Source organism: Caretta caretta, chromosome 1, assembly GCF_965140235.1.
Source record: "Caretta caretta isolate rCarCar2 chromosome 1, rCarCar1.hap1, whole genome shotgun sequence".
NCBI classification, from domain to species: Eukaryota; Metazoa; Chordata; order Testudines; family Cheloniidae; genus Caretta; species Caretta caretta.
In genome coordinates, this window is record NC_134206.1 from 352,012,635 (window position 1) to 352,028,281 (window position 15,647).

Sequence of the window (15,647 nt, forward strand, 5' to 3'; positions counted from 1 at the left end):
TGCCCTGCCCCCCGGGGCTGGGTGGGGATGTGTCCAGAGCAAGGAACATGGAGGGCGGTTTGGAGGGGAAGGTCGTTACGGAAACGGGGCAATGGGTGTTTCCTTTTGTGCCTCACCTGGAGCAGTAATGCGGGGGGAGGCGGGTTGAACCAGGGCCCCCTGCAGCCATGGGCGTGGCTGCTTGGCTGACCTGGCTCTGCTGGGCGGGAGATCCCAGCCCTGCGTCCTACAAGGGACGGGGGACCCCAGAGTCCCGGTGAGAAGCAAAGTATGTTCCCCGCCTGCAGAGGGGCCCGGTGCCAGGCGGATTCCCTGGGCTGGGGGAGCGGAGCCGTGCGGGCCCCGTGTGGGCGCTCCCCAGGGGCCGGGAGCAGAGAGGTCGCAGGGCAGGGGAGGTGCAGATGGCTGGAGAGAGGGGGCCATGCAGAGCTTTAACCACCGCGCTCTCGTTATGAACTCAGACCGGGTCACTGGTGTTTCCCACAGTGTTTAATGCCAGAGCCTCAGTTCTCTGAAGGAGCCGCGGCCAGGTGAGCCGCCCGGCGGGTGCAAACTGGACAGGGGCCAGCCTATAACAGACAGGGCTGGGCCCTCTGGGGGGTAGTGACTCTGCGTCTGGGCGGTTCTTGGCCAACTCTGCTGGTGACTGTCTGAGGGCTCCCAGACCGGAGGGGCCTGGCCTGCTCCAGAGCAGCTGGGGCCCCCTAAACGCAGCCTAGGGGGCACATTAACCCCAGCCATGGAGCGAGCCTTGTAACAACTGCCAGGCACCTTAGCCCCACAGCAGGCCATGGGTCTGCTCCCCCAAAGTAGCCCCCCAGGAAATGCCCGAGCCCGGTGCCTGGGGGTTGAGGCCAGCCTTGCCAACACTTGGGCGCACGAGATATGTGACCCATCTCCCGGGGCATCCCAACAGCGTGCGCTTGGCCCAGGCCCCGTGAGAACAAGGCCCTCGCCCGTTAAGTGCTTCAAACTCAACCTACTTTCAGTGCTGGCTGCAGGCTGACCTGCAAGGCCCCTGACAATCCCACCCCTGACACCCAGAACCCCCACCCCTGGGCAGCTGCCCCCAGGCCCACTGAAATTTTGGTGGCAGGAGGACCTATGTCCTAGCTGAGCTTCTGTCGCCCACCCCCCTCCTGATCCAATGTGAGAGAGATCCCACCCCTTTGTGTGGAGTGCACGTTGTCCGAGGTGGGGGGGGAGCACCTTTGAACCCTGTTCCACACCCGGGCGTGCCATCGTTAAGCCGACCTAACCCCCGGTGTAGACGTGGCTGGGGTGGTGGCAGAATTCTTCTGTCAACCTGGCAACCGCCTCTGCTGGGTGGATTAACTACAGAGCTGGAAAAACCTCTTCCACCAGCGTAGGGTATGTCTACACTACGGCCACTGCAGCTCCATGGCTGTGCCCTGGTAGCCTCTGTGGTGCAAACTAGACAGTAGACCGCATTACGCGGGAAATGCAGTGCTGTTATCTAACCCCTGCGCCGGGTTCCTCCTCCTCAATTACAGGGCAGAGAAGAAACGGGAAAGGTCCAGAGAAGGGCCGCGAATGAAACTAGGAACAGGCACATAGGGGTCGGTCTGTGCCGGGGGAGAGGAGAGATGGGCTACGGGGTTTGAAAAGGAGGAGAGAGGTGAGCAGACCCTGATGCAGAGAAGGCTGGTCAGGCTGCCTGCCCCAGCAGGTGTGAGCAACAAATGTAACGTGGTAGAGAAAATGCCCTTAGCGGAGTCTGATTCACTGTGGAACTTGCTGGTGCAGGAGATGGGGCAGATAGCACCAACAGTCACCCCTTGGACTTGTCTACAGTTAAACCAGCTGGAGTGGAAATTTCACGGGCCCTCGGTCCACCTGGAGCTCAGGTTCTGAGCTGGTCCCAGCTGGGAGCAGGAGAAATGTGCCCTAGGATTGCAGAACCGAGCAGGTTGCCTGCTTTCCTCTGCAGCAGCCGTTATCAGCCGTCGCTGGAGGCAGGGTTGGGGGCTGCATGGCCCATCACCAGCCTGCTCTGCTAGGGATGCTGAGCCGAGAGACCAGCTGAGCGCACCTCCCCGGGCTCTGAACAGCTCACCAGGAAGGTGCCAGTTCCCGACAGGTTCGGGGCAGCTCCTCTCAGCTCACCCAGGGCAGACCCTCTGCCTGTCCTGGAGCCTGGTGAGGGGCTCAGCCGGATTTGTCTGGGAGATGCCCCATGGCAGGGTGGGCTGGCATCGCCCCCTCCCACAGCTGACCCCAGGGAAGGACCCTGAAGCAAGGCAGGGCTGGGAGCGTGGAACGGCGCAGGGGTTAGATAACAGCACTGCATAGCACCACTGCCTTGCATAGCCAGAGTCCAGGGGAGACAGGGCCCGGGTGGGCGATGGCTTGAAGTCCGAGTGACGAAGCAAGAGGAAAAGCAAACAAAGCAGCAGCGACCAGGGGCCGCGTCCCCCCGGCCCAGCTCCCCATGTTTGCAGAGCAATTCCGCAATGGCCTGTAATTAGTGGTGAGTCCTGAGGCCCCCCCGGCTAATCCCCAAGGAGAGACCTGGCTCCCAGGAAAGGCAACGGAGCTCTGACCTAGGAGGACACCCGCCTTTCTCAACTCAGCGCCGTCCGCCCCTCAGAAACACCCCGCACTGCGCGGCCGGAGACCCCTGGCCAAGGCTCAGCCCGGGGCCGAGCCAGCTGAGGGAGACCGCGCCACGCTGCACAATGCGGGGCATGTCGGGGAAGGTGGCGCTCGGACCCCGCCCCAGCCAGCAGCACCCACCATCCTGCTCCAAGCGGCCTGCAGTGCTCCCTGGGGTCCCCCCGCCCACTGGGGAACGGCGGGCTTCAGGGGAGACGCCCTCCTGGTGCTGGGGCGCAGGCTGTCATGGGGTGCTGCTGGCCGCGGGAGCTGGGGAAGGGCCATTGTAAGCCCTGGGTGGGGGGTACCGCAGGCCCTGACGCAACGGGACTGGGGATCCGGCTGCCCTGCGGACCCAGCAGGGCGGCCCCCAGTGCCTTGCCGTGGCCTGTTGTGCAGGGAAGCTGCTGACTCAGGGGCTGAGCACGCCAGGGGCTCGGCCCAGCACTGTCTGCTCCACTGAGCACTGGCACAAGTCCCCACTCCTGCTTCCGTCAGCAGGACTGAGCCCGCCCCGGGTGCCCCTTGGACCCAGGGTCGCCATCCTGCTCTCTGCTCGGGGGGCCAGGCCCCAGCTGCCTGTGCCACTGCCCGCCGGCACTGGTCATGGGCCTGCCAGGGACTCGGTGCCAGGGACACGTCCTTCCCACCCAGCCCGAGCCCCGGCCCCTTGGGGCTCGGGCTGGGGCTTGGGGAACCCTCTCCCTGGATTCCCCACCCACAGCAGGGACTCCTTCTTGGGGACTGATGCTTATTCTGTAGCCCTATATATGCCAGGGGCCTGGGTGACCTATGGCAGCTCTGCCCCCGGGCACCCCTTGTGCCCACGGTGGAATCCCGCCATGGCGTTGCCCCAGGCCCACAAGCCCCACCCAAGCTCCTGACTCTTAGAAGAGGTTGGGGCACCCCAGAGTTCGCACCACCGCAGGCCAGGGGCCTCTCCGCCTAGTGCTGCCCCCTAGGGGTGACTCTAGGCAAGGCCCTGGAGCCAGCTGTGCCCCAGTCCTGTTCAATGGCCGCTCGCTCTCTGTCCCTCTCTCTGGCCTGTGGAGGAACTGGCCCAAACCCCAGCCCCTGCTCTGCTCTGACCTGGCTCAGGTGCCTCCCTCGGCGCCTGTGAGTGGGACACAGCGGGGAGCTAGTTACCCATTAGCGGGAGGTGGCTGCGCTCTGGCAGCCAGCCCGGCCTCGTGATGGACCCCAGCAGGCCAGTGAAGCAGGCCAGACTGCAGGGGGGCATCTGGCAAGGCACAGCTGGGACCCTGCAGCCTGCATGCTTCTGCATGACAACCTGAGGGATCCCAAAGCACTTCATGGACTGCAGGCTAAGTCCTGCCCTGGGTTATGCCACTGGGTCCACAGAGACCTCTCCATCCAGCGCTGACAGACAGCCACCTCTGAGGTGGAGCACAGCAGCTGCCTGACAGCATCCAGCAATGCTACAGCAGAGTTTAGGAGAGGCCGTGAAGGGGGAAGCACAGATCCAATCAACAGAAGAGAATTTGGGGAGGTGAAAAGCAATTCCTAGAATTGGCACATGCCCAGGATGCCCTGAGCATTATGAAAAGGGCATGGGGAATCTTCCTTGCCCATGGGGGTCAGGTCTTCAGCTTCACCTCTCCCAATTTGGGGAACATTTGGCCCCCGGAATGAGTGGCTGGGCTCCGGGGAAATACCCCACCCCATATACCATGGGACCCCTGCTAGCCACATGGCCTCCCACATCCAGATGTGGGGGGCACGTGGGCAGAGACAGCCAACATCTCCTTCCTCTCCTACATCATTGCCCTTCTCCTGATCCATAGTGGAGCAGGGTTTGCTCCTCCCCCACTGGCCACACTGCCCCCCTCTTCCCTCAGGACTCTGCATCTCTACCCTCTGACACCTGCCGGACTGGCTGTGTCCTGCCCCACAACCCCATGCCCTTCCTTTAGGGCACAGCCACTGGCATCCTCTATGCATTATCTGGCGGGCTGGAAACCTACTGCCCCTCCCCGTGTCTATGCACTGGGCTAGGCCACCCCCTGCAGCCATGGGGTCTGCAATCTCTGCATTGGGGGGCAGCTGTCCCCTTGTGCTGGGTGCCCAAGGTCCCAGCCAGCGCTGCATGGTACCAGAAGACACAGCAAATGGGGGTTTGGCTCTGGAAGCACTTTAGTAAAGGCTCCTACACAATGTATGAGGGGGCGTGACCACCCCCTGGCAGCACATGGGGCGAGGTCTCGGCCCGAAGCAATCCAGTCCCACGTGCTCGCACCCTACGGTGGCCCCCTCCTTCATCCATAGCTGTGGGGACTGTTGGGGTTCATGGGCGACGAGTCCTGGCGGCCTGACTGGCCCATCAGCTGCCAGAGGCGATGCCCGAGGTTCTGTACCTGGCAGGTGCCCAGTACGCAGCCCACGCGCATCAGGTGGGCGTGGTGGCGGCGTGGGGCCGCGTGGCGCTTGGCACGCCGGGGGCCAGTCAGTGAGCGTCGCGCTCTGCCTTTGGGGCTGGCCACGGGCTGCAGCAGGGTGGCTGGGGTCCCCCCAGGCTGCTCCCAGTCCAGCTGAGCTCTTGCAGCGCCAACCCGGAGCAGCTCCACCGTCCTCCTCTCCAGGGGCTGATTCCCCAGCGGCGTGGCGGGTCTCCTGTCCGGGGGCTCCCTGCACCGGAAAAACACAAAGGTCAGAATGACGGCCTGGCTCGGCCCACCTATATCCCCTCAGGTGTGCAAGAGTGTCGGAGGGAGGCTGGTGCATGGGCCCTGGGAGTGGGCATGGCTGGGTGGAGCTGGGGCCTGTGTCCTGCGCCACCCCCATGCTGCGCGTGCCATGTGCAACAGTGACGGTGCAAAGGAACAGTCGTGGCGGGGTGGAGGTGAGGGGGCACTTGTGGCTCTGCGGGCACAGCGTGTGTTTGAGCATGACTGTGGGCTGGGGCCGCGCTGAGCCCCCTCACTAACATCTCAACCCCAGGGGGATGGAGAAACCAAGGGGCCTGATTCTGATCTCATGCCCATGTCGCTTCATGGACCTTCGTGGCATCACTCCCGGTTTGCGTTGGTGGAAGTCTGGGCGCTGCTGCAAGGAAGCTCACAGTGCTGAAGTCAGACCCAAGCATGGGGGGTGGGGGGCAGTCTCTCCCAGCTCACCAAGCCCCATGGAGCAAGTCCCAGGGCACAGAGCTGCTTTTCGAGTGGATTGGGCCGATGGCTGCAGCGTGGAAGCCGAGGGCCATGGTGTGTAGGCTGCGGGGGCACCCTAGCCCCCAGAACGGTCCCCAGGGCCCAGGGATCAAGGTCCTGGGCAGCACAAACCGGCTTTTGCCCCAGCCCTCCAGGGACCTCTCCAGCCGGGCTTTTCCCCTGCTCTAAGCACTGTCACGGCTGCAGCGACCACCTCCCGCCCCCGGGAGCAGCCTGCTCTGTAATCCGCCAAGCTGGGCTGCCTTTCCCAGGCAGGGATCCCAATGACCCTGACCCGGGCACCCTTCCAGAGCGGCCTCCTCTGCCCAGCAGAGAGGCGAGGCAGGCAGGGCTAGACAGAGGCAGCTCTGGGGGTGTCGGTCCACAGCTGATGGCCCGTCCCCCAGAGGTCTGGGGAACAGCCAGACACAGAGTCCCCGGCTCTGGCCCCCCTCTCCCTGCAGCGCCTGGCGACTTCAGTGCTCAGCCTCTGTGTAAAACAGGCCAGTCCGTCTGGCAGTATTGGCCTTAAGAAGCTCTAAGGGGCAATCCCTGGGAACCTCCCCTTCCCCACCTCCCAGGCCTGCTGCGAGGCTGTGAATGTTTGTGCAGGGCTCTGAAGCCGGAGCAGTATCACTGGGCGAGCCGGATCCCTGCTGGTGGTAACCGCCTACAAACACAGCAAGGGCGGAGAGGTTGAGGCTGGGAGCCCGAGAGTGGAGCCATAGCATGGAGTTCCTAGGCTGAGTGTCAGGGGCCGATTCCCTGATCCAGAAGCCCCGTTGCTTGGTGCAGTTTGGATCAGACTGGACCAAACCCTGGAGACTTGACCGCAGGGGCCGTGGCTGGGACCTCCCTGGCTTCTCTCGTTCTCAGCTGGGCCCAGTGGCATGGCCCGTGTCCCAAGGCCTCTGCCGGTCTCGCAGTGGCTCCCGGAGGCAGGGCCAGCGGCTCATGCCCTGCCCAGCCGCACTGAGAGATGTTCGGCTTTTGCCCAGCCGCAGATGCCGCCCACATACTCTCTCCCTCAGCAGACCCTGGCTGAGGTCTGGCAGTGACACAACAAGCCCTTTGAGAAAGATCCCGCAGCGGGCAGCGGCTGATGGAACCGGCCCCCAGCTTTCCAAGGAGCAGATGAGCCAGCCTGGCCTACAGCGCTCCACAGCCTACGGGGGGGCTTCCTTCAGGAGGCTGGGAGGGGACGGAGGTGGGATTCCAGGCAAAAGGGAGAGAAATCTGCTACATCAAGAAAATGCATGCTGTGAAATTATAGAAAGAACTGCTGGGGCACTGCTGCAAGGAAGCTCACAGCACCAGCAACAGGCACAGAACTAGCAGGGCACTGCTGCAGGGAAGCTCGCAGCGCCGGGACCTGAACTAGCAGGGCACTGCTGCACGGAAGCTCACAACGCTGGGACCTGAACTAGCAGGGTGCTGCTGCAGGGAAGCTCACAGCACCAGGACCTGAACTAGCAGGGCACTGCTGCACGGAAGCTCACAACGCTGGGACCTGAACTAGCAGGGTGCTGCTGCAGGGAAGCTCACAGCACCAGGACCTGAACTAGCAGGGCACTGCTGCAGGGAAGCTCCCAGCGCCGGGACCTGAACTAGCAGAGCACTGCTGCAGGGAAGCTCGCAGCGCCGGGACCTGAACTAGCAGGGCACTGCTGCAGGGAAGCTCCCAGCGCCGGGACCTGAACTAGCAGGGCACTGCTGCAGGGAAGCTCCCAGCGCCAGGACCTGAACTAGCAGGGCACTGCTGCAGGGAAGCTCACAGCGCCAGGACCTGAACTAGCAGGGCACTGCTGCAGGGAAACTCACAGCGCCGGGACCTGAACTAGCAGGGCACAGCTGCAAGGAAGCTCACAGCACCGGGACCTGAACTAGCAGGGCACTGCTGCAGGGAAGCTCCCAGCGCCGAGACCTGAACTAGCAGAGCACTGCTGCAGGGAAGCTCCCAGCGCCAGGACCTGAACTAGCAGGGCACTGCTGCAGGGAAGCTCACAGCGCCAGGACCTGAACTAGCAGGGCACTGCTGCAGGGAAGCTCACAGCACCAGGACCAGAAATAGCAGGGCAATGCTGCAGGGAAGCTCGCAGCGCCGGGACCTGAACTAGCAGGGCACTGCTGCAGGGAAGCTCCCAGCGCCGAGACCTGAACTAGCAGGGCACTGCTGCAGGGAAGCTCCCAGCGCCGGGACCAGAACTAGGAGGGCACTGCTGCAGGGAAGCTCCCAGCACCGGGACCTGAACTAGCAGGGCACTGCTGCAGGGAAGCTCCCAGCGCCGAGACCTGAACTAGCAGGGCACTGCTGCAGGGAAGCTCCCAGCGCCGGGACCAGAACTAGGAGGGCACTGCTGCAGGGAAGCTCCCAGCACCGGGACCTGAACTAGCAGGGCACTGCTGCAGGGAAGCTCCCAGCGCCGAGACCTGAACTAGCAGGGCACTGCTGCAGGGAAGCTCCCAGCGCCGGGACCAGAACTAGGAGGGCACTGCTGCAGGGAAGCTCCCAGCGCCGGGACCAGAACTAGTTGGGCACTGCTGCAGGGAAGCTCCCAGCGCCGGGACCTGAACTAGCAGGGCACTGCTGCGGGGAAGCTCCCAGCGCCGGGACCTGAACTAGCAGGGCACAGCTGCAAGGAAGTTCACAGCGCCGGGACCTGAACTAGCAGGGCACTGCTGCAGGGAAGCTCCCAGCGCCGGGACCAGAACTAGCAGGGCACTGCTGCAGGGAAGCTCCCAGCACCGGGACCTGAACTAGCAGGGCACTGCTGCAGGGAAGCTCCCAGCGCTGGGACCAGAACTAGCAGGGCACTGCTGCAGGGAAGCTCCCAGCGCCGGGACCAGAACTAGCAGGGCACTGCTGCGGGGAAGCTCCCAGCGCCAAGACCTGAACTAGCAGGGCACTGGTGCGGGGAAGCTCCCAGCGCCGAGACCTGAACTAGCAGGGCACTGCTGCAGGGAAGCTCCCAGCGCCGGGACCTGAACTAGCAGGGCACTGCTGCAGGGAAGCTCCCAGCGCCGGGACCAGAACTAGCAGGGCACTGCTGCGGGGAAGCTCCCAGCGCCGAGACCTGAACTAGCAGGGCACTGCTGCGGGGAAGCTCCCAGCGCCGGGACCAGAACTAGCAGGGCACTGCTGCGGGGAAGCTCCCAGCGCCGAGACCTGAACTAGCAGGGCACTGCTGCAGGGAAGCTCCCAGCGCCGGGACCTGAACTAGCAGGGCACTGCTGCAGGGAAGCTCACAGCATCAGGACCTGAGCTAGCAGGGCACTGCTGCAGGGAAGCTCCCAGTGCCGGGACCAGAACTAGCAGGGCACTGCTGCAGGGAAGCTCACAGCATCAGGACCTGAGCTAGCAGGGCACTGCTGCAGGGAAGCTCCCAGCGCCGGGACCAGAACTAGCAGGGCACTGCTGCGGGGAAGCTCCCAGCGCCAAGACCTGAACTAGCAGGGCACTGGTGCGGGGAAGCTCCCAGCGCCGAGACCTGAACTAGCAGGGCACTGCTGCAGGGAAGCTCCCAGCGCCGGGACCTGAACTAGCAGGGCACTGCTGCAGGGAAGCTCCCAGCGCCGGGACCAGAACTAGCAGGGCACTGCTGCGGGGAAGCTCCCAGCGCCGAGACCTGAACTAGCAGGGCACTGCTGCGGGGAAGCTCCCAGCGCCGGGACCAGAACTAGCAGGGCACTGCTGCGGGGAAGCTCCCAGCGCCGAGACCTGAACTAGCAGGGCACTGCTGCAGGGAAGCTCCCAGCGCCGGGACCTGAACTAGCAGGGCACTGCTGCAGGGAAGCTCACAGCATCAGGACCTGAGCTAGCAGGGCACTGCTGCAGGGAAGCTCCCAGTGCCGGGACCAGAACTAGCAGGGCACTGCTGCAGGGAAGCTCACAGCATCAGGACCTGAGCTAGCAGGGCACTGCTGCAGGGAAGCTCCCAGCGCCGGGACCAGAACTAGCAGGGCACTGCTGCAGGGAAGCTCCCAGCACCGGGACCTGAACTAGCAGGGCACTGCTGCAGGGAAGCTCCCAGCGCCGAGACCTGAACTAGCAGGGCACTGCTGCAGGGAAGCTCCCAGCGCCGGGACCAGAACTAGCAGGGCACTGCTGCAGGGAAGCTCACAGCATCAGGACCTGAGCTAGCAGGGCACTGCTGCAGGGAAGCTCCCAGCGCCGAGACCTGAACTAGGCTCTGCTGCCGGGCAGTCTGGAAGGACAGCAGCTAACGGAGGAGGAGGGGCGCGGAGGGGAGGGAAGGAATCCAGAGCAGGGCGCGGGGGCAGGGAATCCCTATAGCAGCAGGCGCGTGAGGCCGCAGGGTGTGGGAGCCAGGCGGAGGAGCAGCTACCTGCCGTGGCACACGTACTCTCCGGAGTCACTTAGGGCCGGCAGGGAGGTGCACGCGCTGCATCAAAGGCCCTTATCCCACAGACATGCCAGTTCTGGCTCCTCCAGACAAGCCAAGCCAGAGCCTCGCCTCCGAAGCGTCACGATTCCACCAGGCGGTTGGGAGCCGCAGGGAAAGGGCGCCCGCTCTCTGCCTCTGCAAACGCCGGCCCGCAGCTGGCGACTCATGCATGCTGCTGGCCTCTGCCGGGGCCGCCCTGCCACGTACCTGCCTGCCAGGGCCCCGCTCCTCTGGGAGCCACACGCAGCATGGAGCCGCGCAGCCCTAGCTGGGCTTGTCCCAGCCTTTACCGCTGGGAAAACTCTCCCTGGCGTCCGCCTCTCCCGGGCTCCGGGCCTCCCGAAAACCACAGGCCACAACATGGGGCCCTCCGGCTTCCCCTACGCACACGGAGCTCCTGAGTGCTCCCCGAGCTCCCGCAAACCTTACTCCCCCCCGGCACCCCTAAAACCCAACCCCCCAGCCCAGCTCGCCAGCCACGGGCTGGGCAGCCTGCCCCACGGGGGAGAGTGTTCCGAAGCGGGGGGCTCTCCTGCCAGCAGCTCCCTCCTGTATGTCCCGGTGCCCACAGAAGCTGGCTCTTAGGTAGGTAGGATTGCTGTATTGGGCCAAACCAGCCCTGAGCCTTCTGGGAAGGGTCTGGGGATCTGCGGTGCCCACCAAGCTCAGGTCCTCGCCCCTGGCACTGGCTTAGCTTGGGGAAGCGAAGTGTGCGGGCACGAGCGTGCAGACCCAGGGACTCGGGGGAAGAGCCCACCCCAAAGCCCCTGATGACAGGCCAGAGGGGCTGGAGATGGGCTCAGGGAAGCGCACGTCACACCGGGGAGATTGTGGCAGAGCAGCAAACAGAGCCTGGCTCAGCTGCCCCCCAGGCCAGGATCTTAACCACAAGGCCAGGCTGTCTGGATCTGGAACCTTAGTGACACCTGGGCTGGGCCCTGCCTGCTGCCCCCTGCCCCCCCGCCAGCCAGCGTTTCAGGGTCACTTCCCCAGAGGAACCTCCCAGCGGGTGCTGACTCAGGGAGTGTGCCAATAATTCTGCCTTTCCCACAATGGGGTAGGGTTTCACGTGCATCCACACCTACACGCACACACCACACGCACCCTCTCGTGCACCCACGCCTGCGTGCACACACCCACGTGCACCTGTCCCTGCGTGCACACACCCACGTGTACCCACGCCTGCATACACACATCCACGTGCACCAACACCTACATGCACCCACCCACATGCGTCCATCCCAGCGTCACACCCTGTGGGTCAGCCCCCTCCCCCCCCGTGCAGGACATACATCCCAGCATACACACACCCACGTGCACCCAGCCTGCATCCACACACCCACCTGTACACGTCCCTGCATGCACACACCCACGTGCACCCGTCCCTGCATCCACACACACCACATACACCCTCTCACACACCCACGCCTGCATGCACACACCCACGTGCACCCGTCCCTGCATCCACACACACCACATACACCCTCTCACAACCCCACCCACCCATGGCTGCACACACAGTCCCTCGTGCCAACCTGCATGTGTCCACCAGTCCACCCCCATACACCCACACCTGCATTCACATCCCCACACTCCAACCTGCCCAGGCCTCACCTCTCCATCCCCGCCACGGCACCTCCCTGTGTGCCGACACACCCCATAGCATCTGCACACACCTGCCTGTGCCCACCCAGCCCCTCCCATATGTGCCTCCCCAGCTCCCTCTCACTCCTCTGTCCGGACGTTGGCGCCCCGCCGGCCTGCCTGCTCTGTGGGTCTGCGGAGGAGCGTTTCGAAAGGGTGGAGGTGCTGACTCGCACAGCCCTCTGGGAGCCATCACAGCGGGTCAGGTCAGGGCTGTGACCTCCGCCCAGGAAGAGACCTCCGCCCAGGAGCGGCAGTGTGAGTCCCCTGCCGGAGCCCAGAGGGCCCTTTGGCTGAGGGTAGGGGGGTCACTCCCAAGGCAGAGGCTGTGATTTGAGGGGGGGCGGGCAGGGAAGCAGAGGCCTGGCTACGGAAAGCCAGTCGCGGGACGCTCAGACACAGGCCAGGCTGACAGTGTCCAGACAAGAGTGTCAGACAGGCCTTCCCTATTAGGCTTCCCCCAGGAACGGCCCCCGGGGGGCAAGGAACAACCAGAGAAATTCCTACAGCCCCTGTGACAGAAACCCTCGCCCTGGGCCGGATCCTCAGCCTTGGTCTTCGGTTTCTCCCGAATGCTGCCTGGGGTTTAGGCGGCGGTGCCTGGCGCCCCATCGACGAATGGACAACTCGGGGCACTGGACCGTGTCCCCAGCCCACAGGCTCTGTCTGGCACAGCTCTGCTTGCTGCCCAGCCCCGTGGCCACTTATGCCACCGGGTGATTAATATAAACATTAAAAACGCCCTTCGCCGGATTTCCGTACGATTCGTACTGATGTGGAGTTCCCCTTCCATCCCTGGGCTGGCTTCTCTTCCGCCCGCCCGCCCATCTCCACTCCTCACTCTCCTGGCCCTTCCTGAATGTCTAGCCTGGTGGATTAGCTCGATTAGACTCAAGGGCAAGGGAGCCCGCGCTGCGTGTGGCTGTGAGCCTCTTTCCTCTTGCTGTGAGGTGCACGCCGGCCGCGTCAGCAGCCAGAGCTAGGTGAGGGAAAGCAGGTTTATTGCTGCCCGTAATTGCTGATGGTTTAGCACGTTGCAGACATGCAGCACCCTAAACCTCAGCGTGACGCTCCCTGCAACCAGAAATGTTGCAACCAGGCAGGGCCCGGGCTGCTGGCCCAGACCACTAGAGACAGGACTTGTACTGCAAGGGCACCCAGAGTGGGCACTGCCCACAGGCAGGCTGAGAACTTGTGTTGCCTTGTGCATGTGCATAGGCTGCAGCGGTCCTGGATCATGGCACACGCAGGGGCTGTAGCTGCCAGTCCGCCTGTGATCTGAAAGTCCGCACCTGCCTTTTCGGCCCTGGGGTTACAGGGCAGTTAGGAACGTCCATCCCCCCGTGCAGCCCTGCACTGCTCCTACGCTGGGCTGTGGGCAGTGGGGCCAGGGCAGCACCTGGCAGCAAGGCCCCCGGGGGGGCTCTGTGGGAGGAGTCAGCGCCGCGCTTGCAGGAGACGCTGGCGGGCAGAGGACACTGTGCCGCAGCCTGGCGCTCCCTGCCTGTGCGGGATGCAGGGCGTCGTCTGCTCCTCTGGAGCAGAGCAGGGCAGCATTTCACAGTCATGCTCCAAACATTCCCACTATGTCCAGGGCCGCCTCCTCCTGGAGAAACTTCCCTTGGCCACAGCCCCTTGTCCTGTTCCTCCTGGCGCCGTCCCACAGACTACTCCTGTCCTAGCACCCCTGTGCTCACACGAGACAGCGTCACACCCCTGTGGGTCAGCTCCCCCCCTCCCCACCCCCGTGCAGGACACGCAGGGCTGGCTCAGCCTTCGCCCCCAGCAGGAGCTCTGTGCCGTCCCAACAGAAGCAGCCGCTCATACAGAACCAAGTGAAGATGAATCAAGCCAAGGAGCCCAGCCAAGGGCTCACTGCACCAGGGCCCCTCTGCACTGCAGCCCCTCCCCCTCCCCCCAGCCCCACTAGCCCTTATGACCCTAGTACAGGGGTGCAGCCGCAGAGGAACGGGGCGGGGTTCACAAGCGGAGGGAGCAATAGTGCATTGCTGGGAACACATGTGCACGCGCGTGCGAACACAGGGGCTGCGGCAGTCGCTTGCCCACAGGCGGGTGAGAAGGCAGCAGCTGCATCCTGCACGCACTGGGGTCCGGAGGGCCGGGACAAGGGCGGACAATCTGGAGGGAGGGTTTTTAGGTGGGGGAAGCGGAGGGAGCTAGGGCAGGCACCAGCAGCAAAGGGGTGGGGGGGTATCAATATACTGCATCCCAGGGGACGGATCACTCGATAATTGCCCTGGTCTTTTCCTCTGACGTGCCTGGTGCCAGCCACTGTCCAAGACAGGTTCCGGGCCCCAAAGGACCATTGGTCTGGCCCAGTGTGGCCCCTCTTATGCACTCCCAGCAACCACGCCACCTTGTGGCCAGTTACATGGGTGCATGCTGAATATTCCCCCTGGATCCCAAAGAGGAGACAACCCCATCTCTCCTGCCCCAAAGTGGGAGGCTGCTCTTCAGCGATAGCCCAAAGGAGAGCCCTGGTGGCCCCTCCCCCCATGCCCCTCCCATGAAAGACCAATCAAAACTATGGCTCCAAAGCCTCCGTGGAGCAGACCAGAGCGGAGAGTCTGAGTGTGAAGCTACGGGCCAGGGACCACTCGCCTGCTGAGCTGACGGGGAGAGGCCCATGCTGCTCAGGGAGCTGCCCAGAGAAGGGACCCTGGTTTGAATCCCCGCCCACTTTTCTGCCAGAAGGCAGATATCGCAAGTGACCCCAGCACAGACAGGCCCCAGCCCCCCAACACACCAGGCTGAGCGGCTGTCCTCTGTGATCAGCACACCCTGAATCTCCTAGGGGCTGGCACACACCATCTGTTCGCCAAGCTCATCATCACTAGCAGCTTCTGTTCATAACGTGCTCTGAGATCTACTGCTGAAAAGTCCAGTCTGGGGGCTAGCTGTTCTTATGTGAGACGTTCCCAGCTCGTTCATAAACATTCATTCCTTATTTGACCTCTCAACACCTGGGGGAGTTGACTAAGTACCTTTGTCCTATTTCATGCCTGGGAAAACTGCAGGATGGAGGCATAACAACTCAGCTCAGGTCACACAGCCAGGGAGTGGCAGAGTCTGGAATAGAACCCAGGGCCCCCAGTTGCAGGATCTAAGCACTGGACAATTCTCCCTCCCTAGCTGCTCAGCAGGGCTGGGCAGACACAGAGAACCTGCCAGTCCCCATAAGCGCTGTTGCACCCAGCCAGGTAATGAGAACTGCCCACCTTATCTCTAATGTCCTGGGACTCCCACAGCTACAATCCATGACAGGCACACGCCAGTCCCCGCCACCAAGCCCCCGCCAGCACATTCCCTCCCCCTTCCCCTCCACACACACACACACATACCCCCCCGGCAGAGGAGCCACATGACAAGGCCACAGTGTCTCTGAGACTCCCGGCCAGGAGGCCATGTAGCCAACCTGCTGCGAACACAAAGGCCCTTCTGTTCCAGGGAAGGGGAGTCCCTCCTCGCCCCATCCCATGCACCAGCACGCAGGGCAATCAGGACGCGCTGGCTGCAGGTTGCAGAGCACGTCCTGGGCTAGCCTAGAACAATGCTGAAGCCTGGTCACGGTGGGTTTGCTAAGCTAGCCAGGGCTCTGCTCTGAACGGGATGCACCACCTGGGCCATGCCCAGGCCTTACGAAGGGAGATCTCCAGGGAGCCAGCCAAAAGAAGAGAGAGAGGGACCCAGAATGTGCTTGATGACCTTGGTGGGCATCTTTGTAACGACTCCTTGTCTTTTCAGTAACACCGAGGGCCCTATGGAAAGGTCCCACTTGCTACACAGCCCCCAG

The 15,647-nt window shown here is 63.5% G+C and overlaps 1 protein-coding gene across 1 annotated transcript in view; it reads right to left on the bottom strand.

Annotated features, from left to right (window-relative positions):
• Positions 1-4,752: 4,752 nt before the first annotated feature.
• Positions 4,753-15,647, bottom strand: part of ADM2 (adrenomedullin 2) — a 17,716-nt gene continuing 6,821 nt past the window's right edge. The window contains exon 4 of the mRNA XM_048836926.2: positions 4,753-5,262. Coding sequence (XP_048692883.2) covers positions 4,893-5,262 — 370 coding nt within the window. The 3' untranslated portion in view covers positions 4,753-4,892. The remainder of the gene's footprint in view (positions 5,263-15,647) is intronic.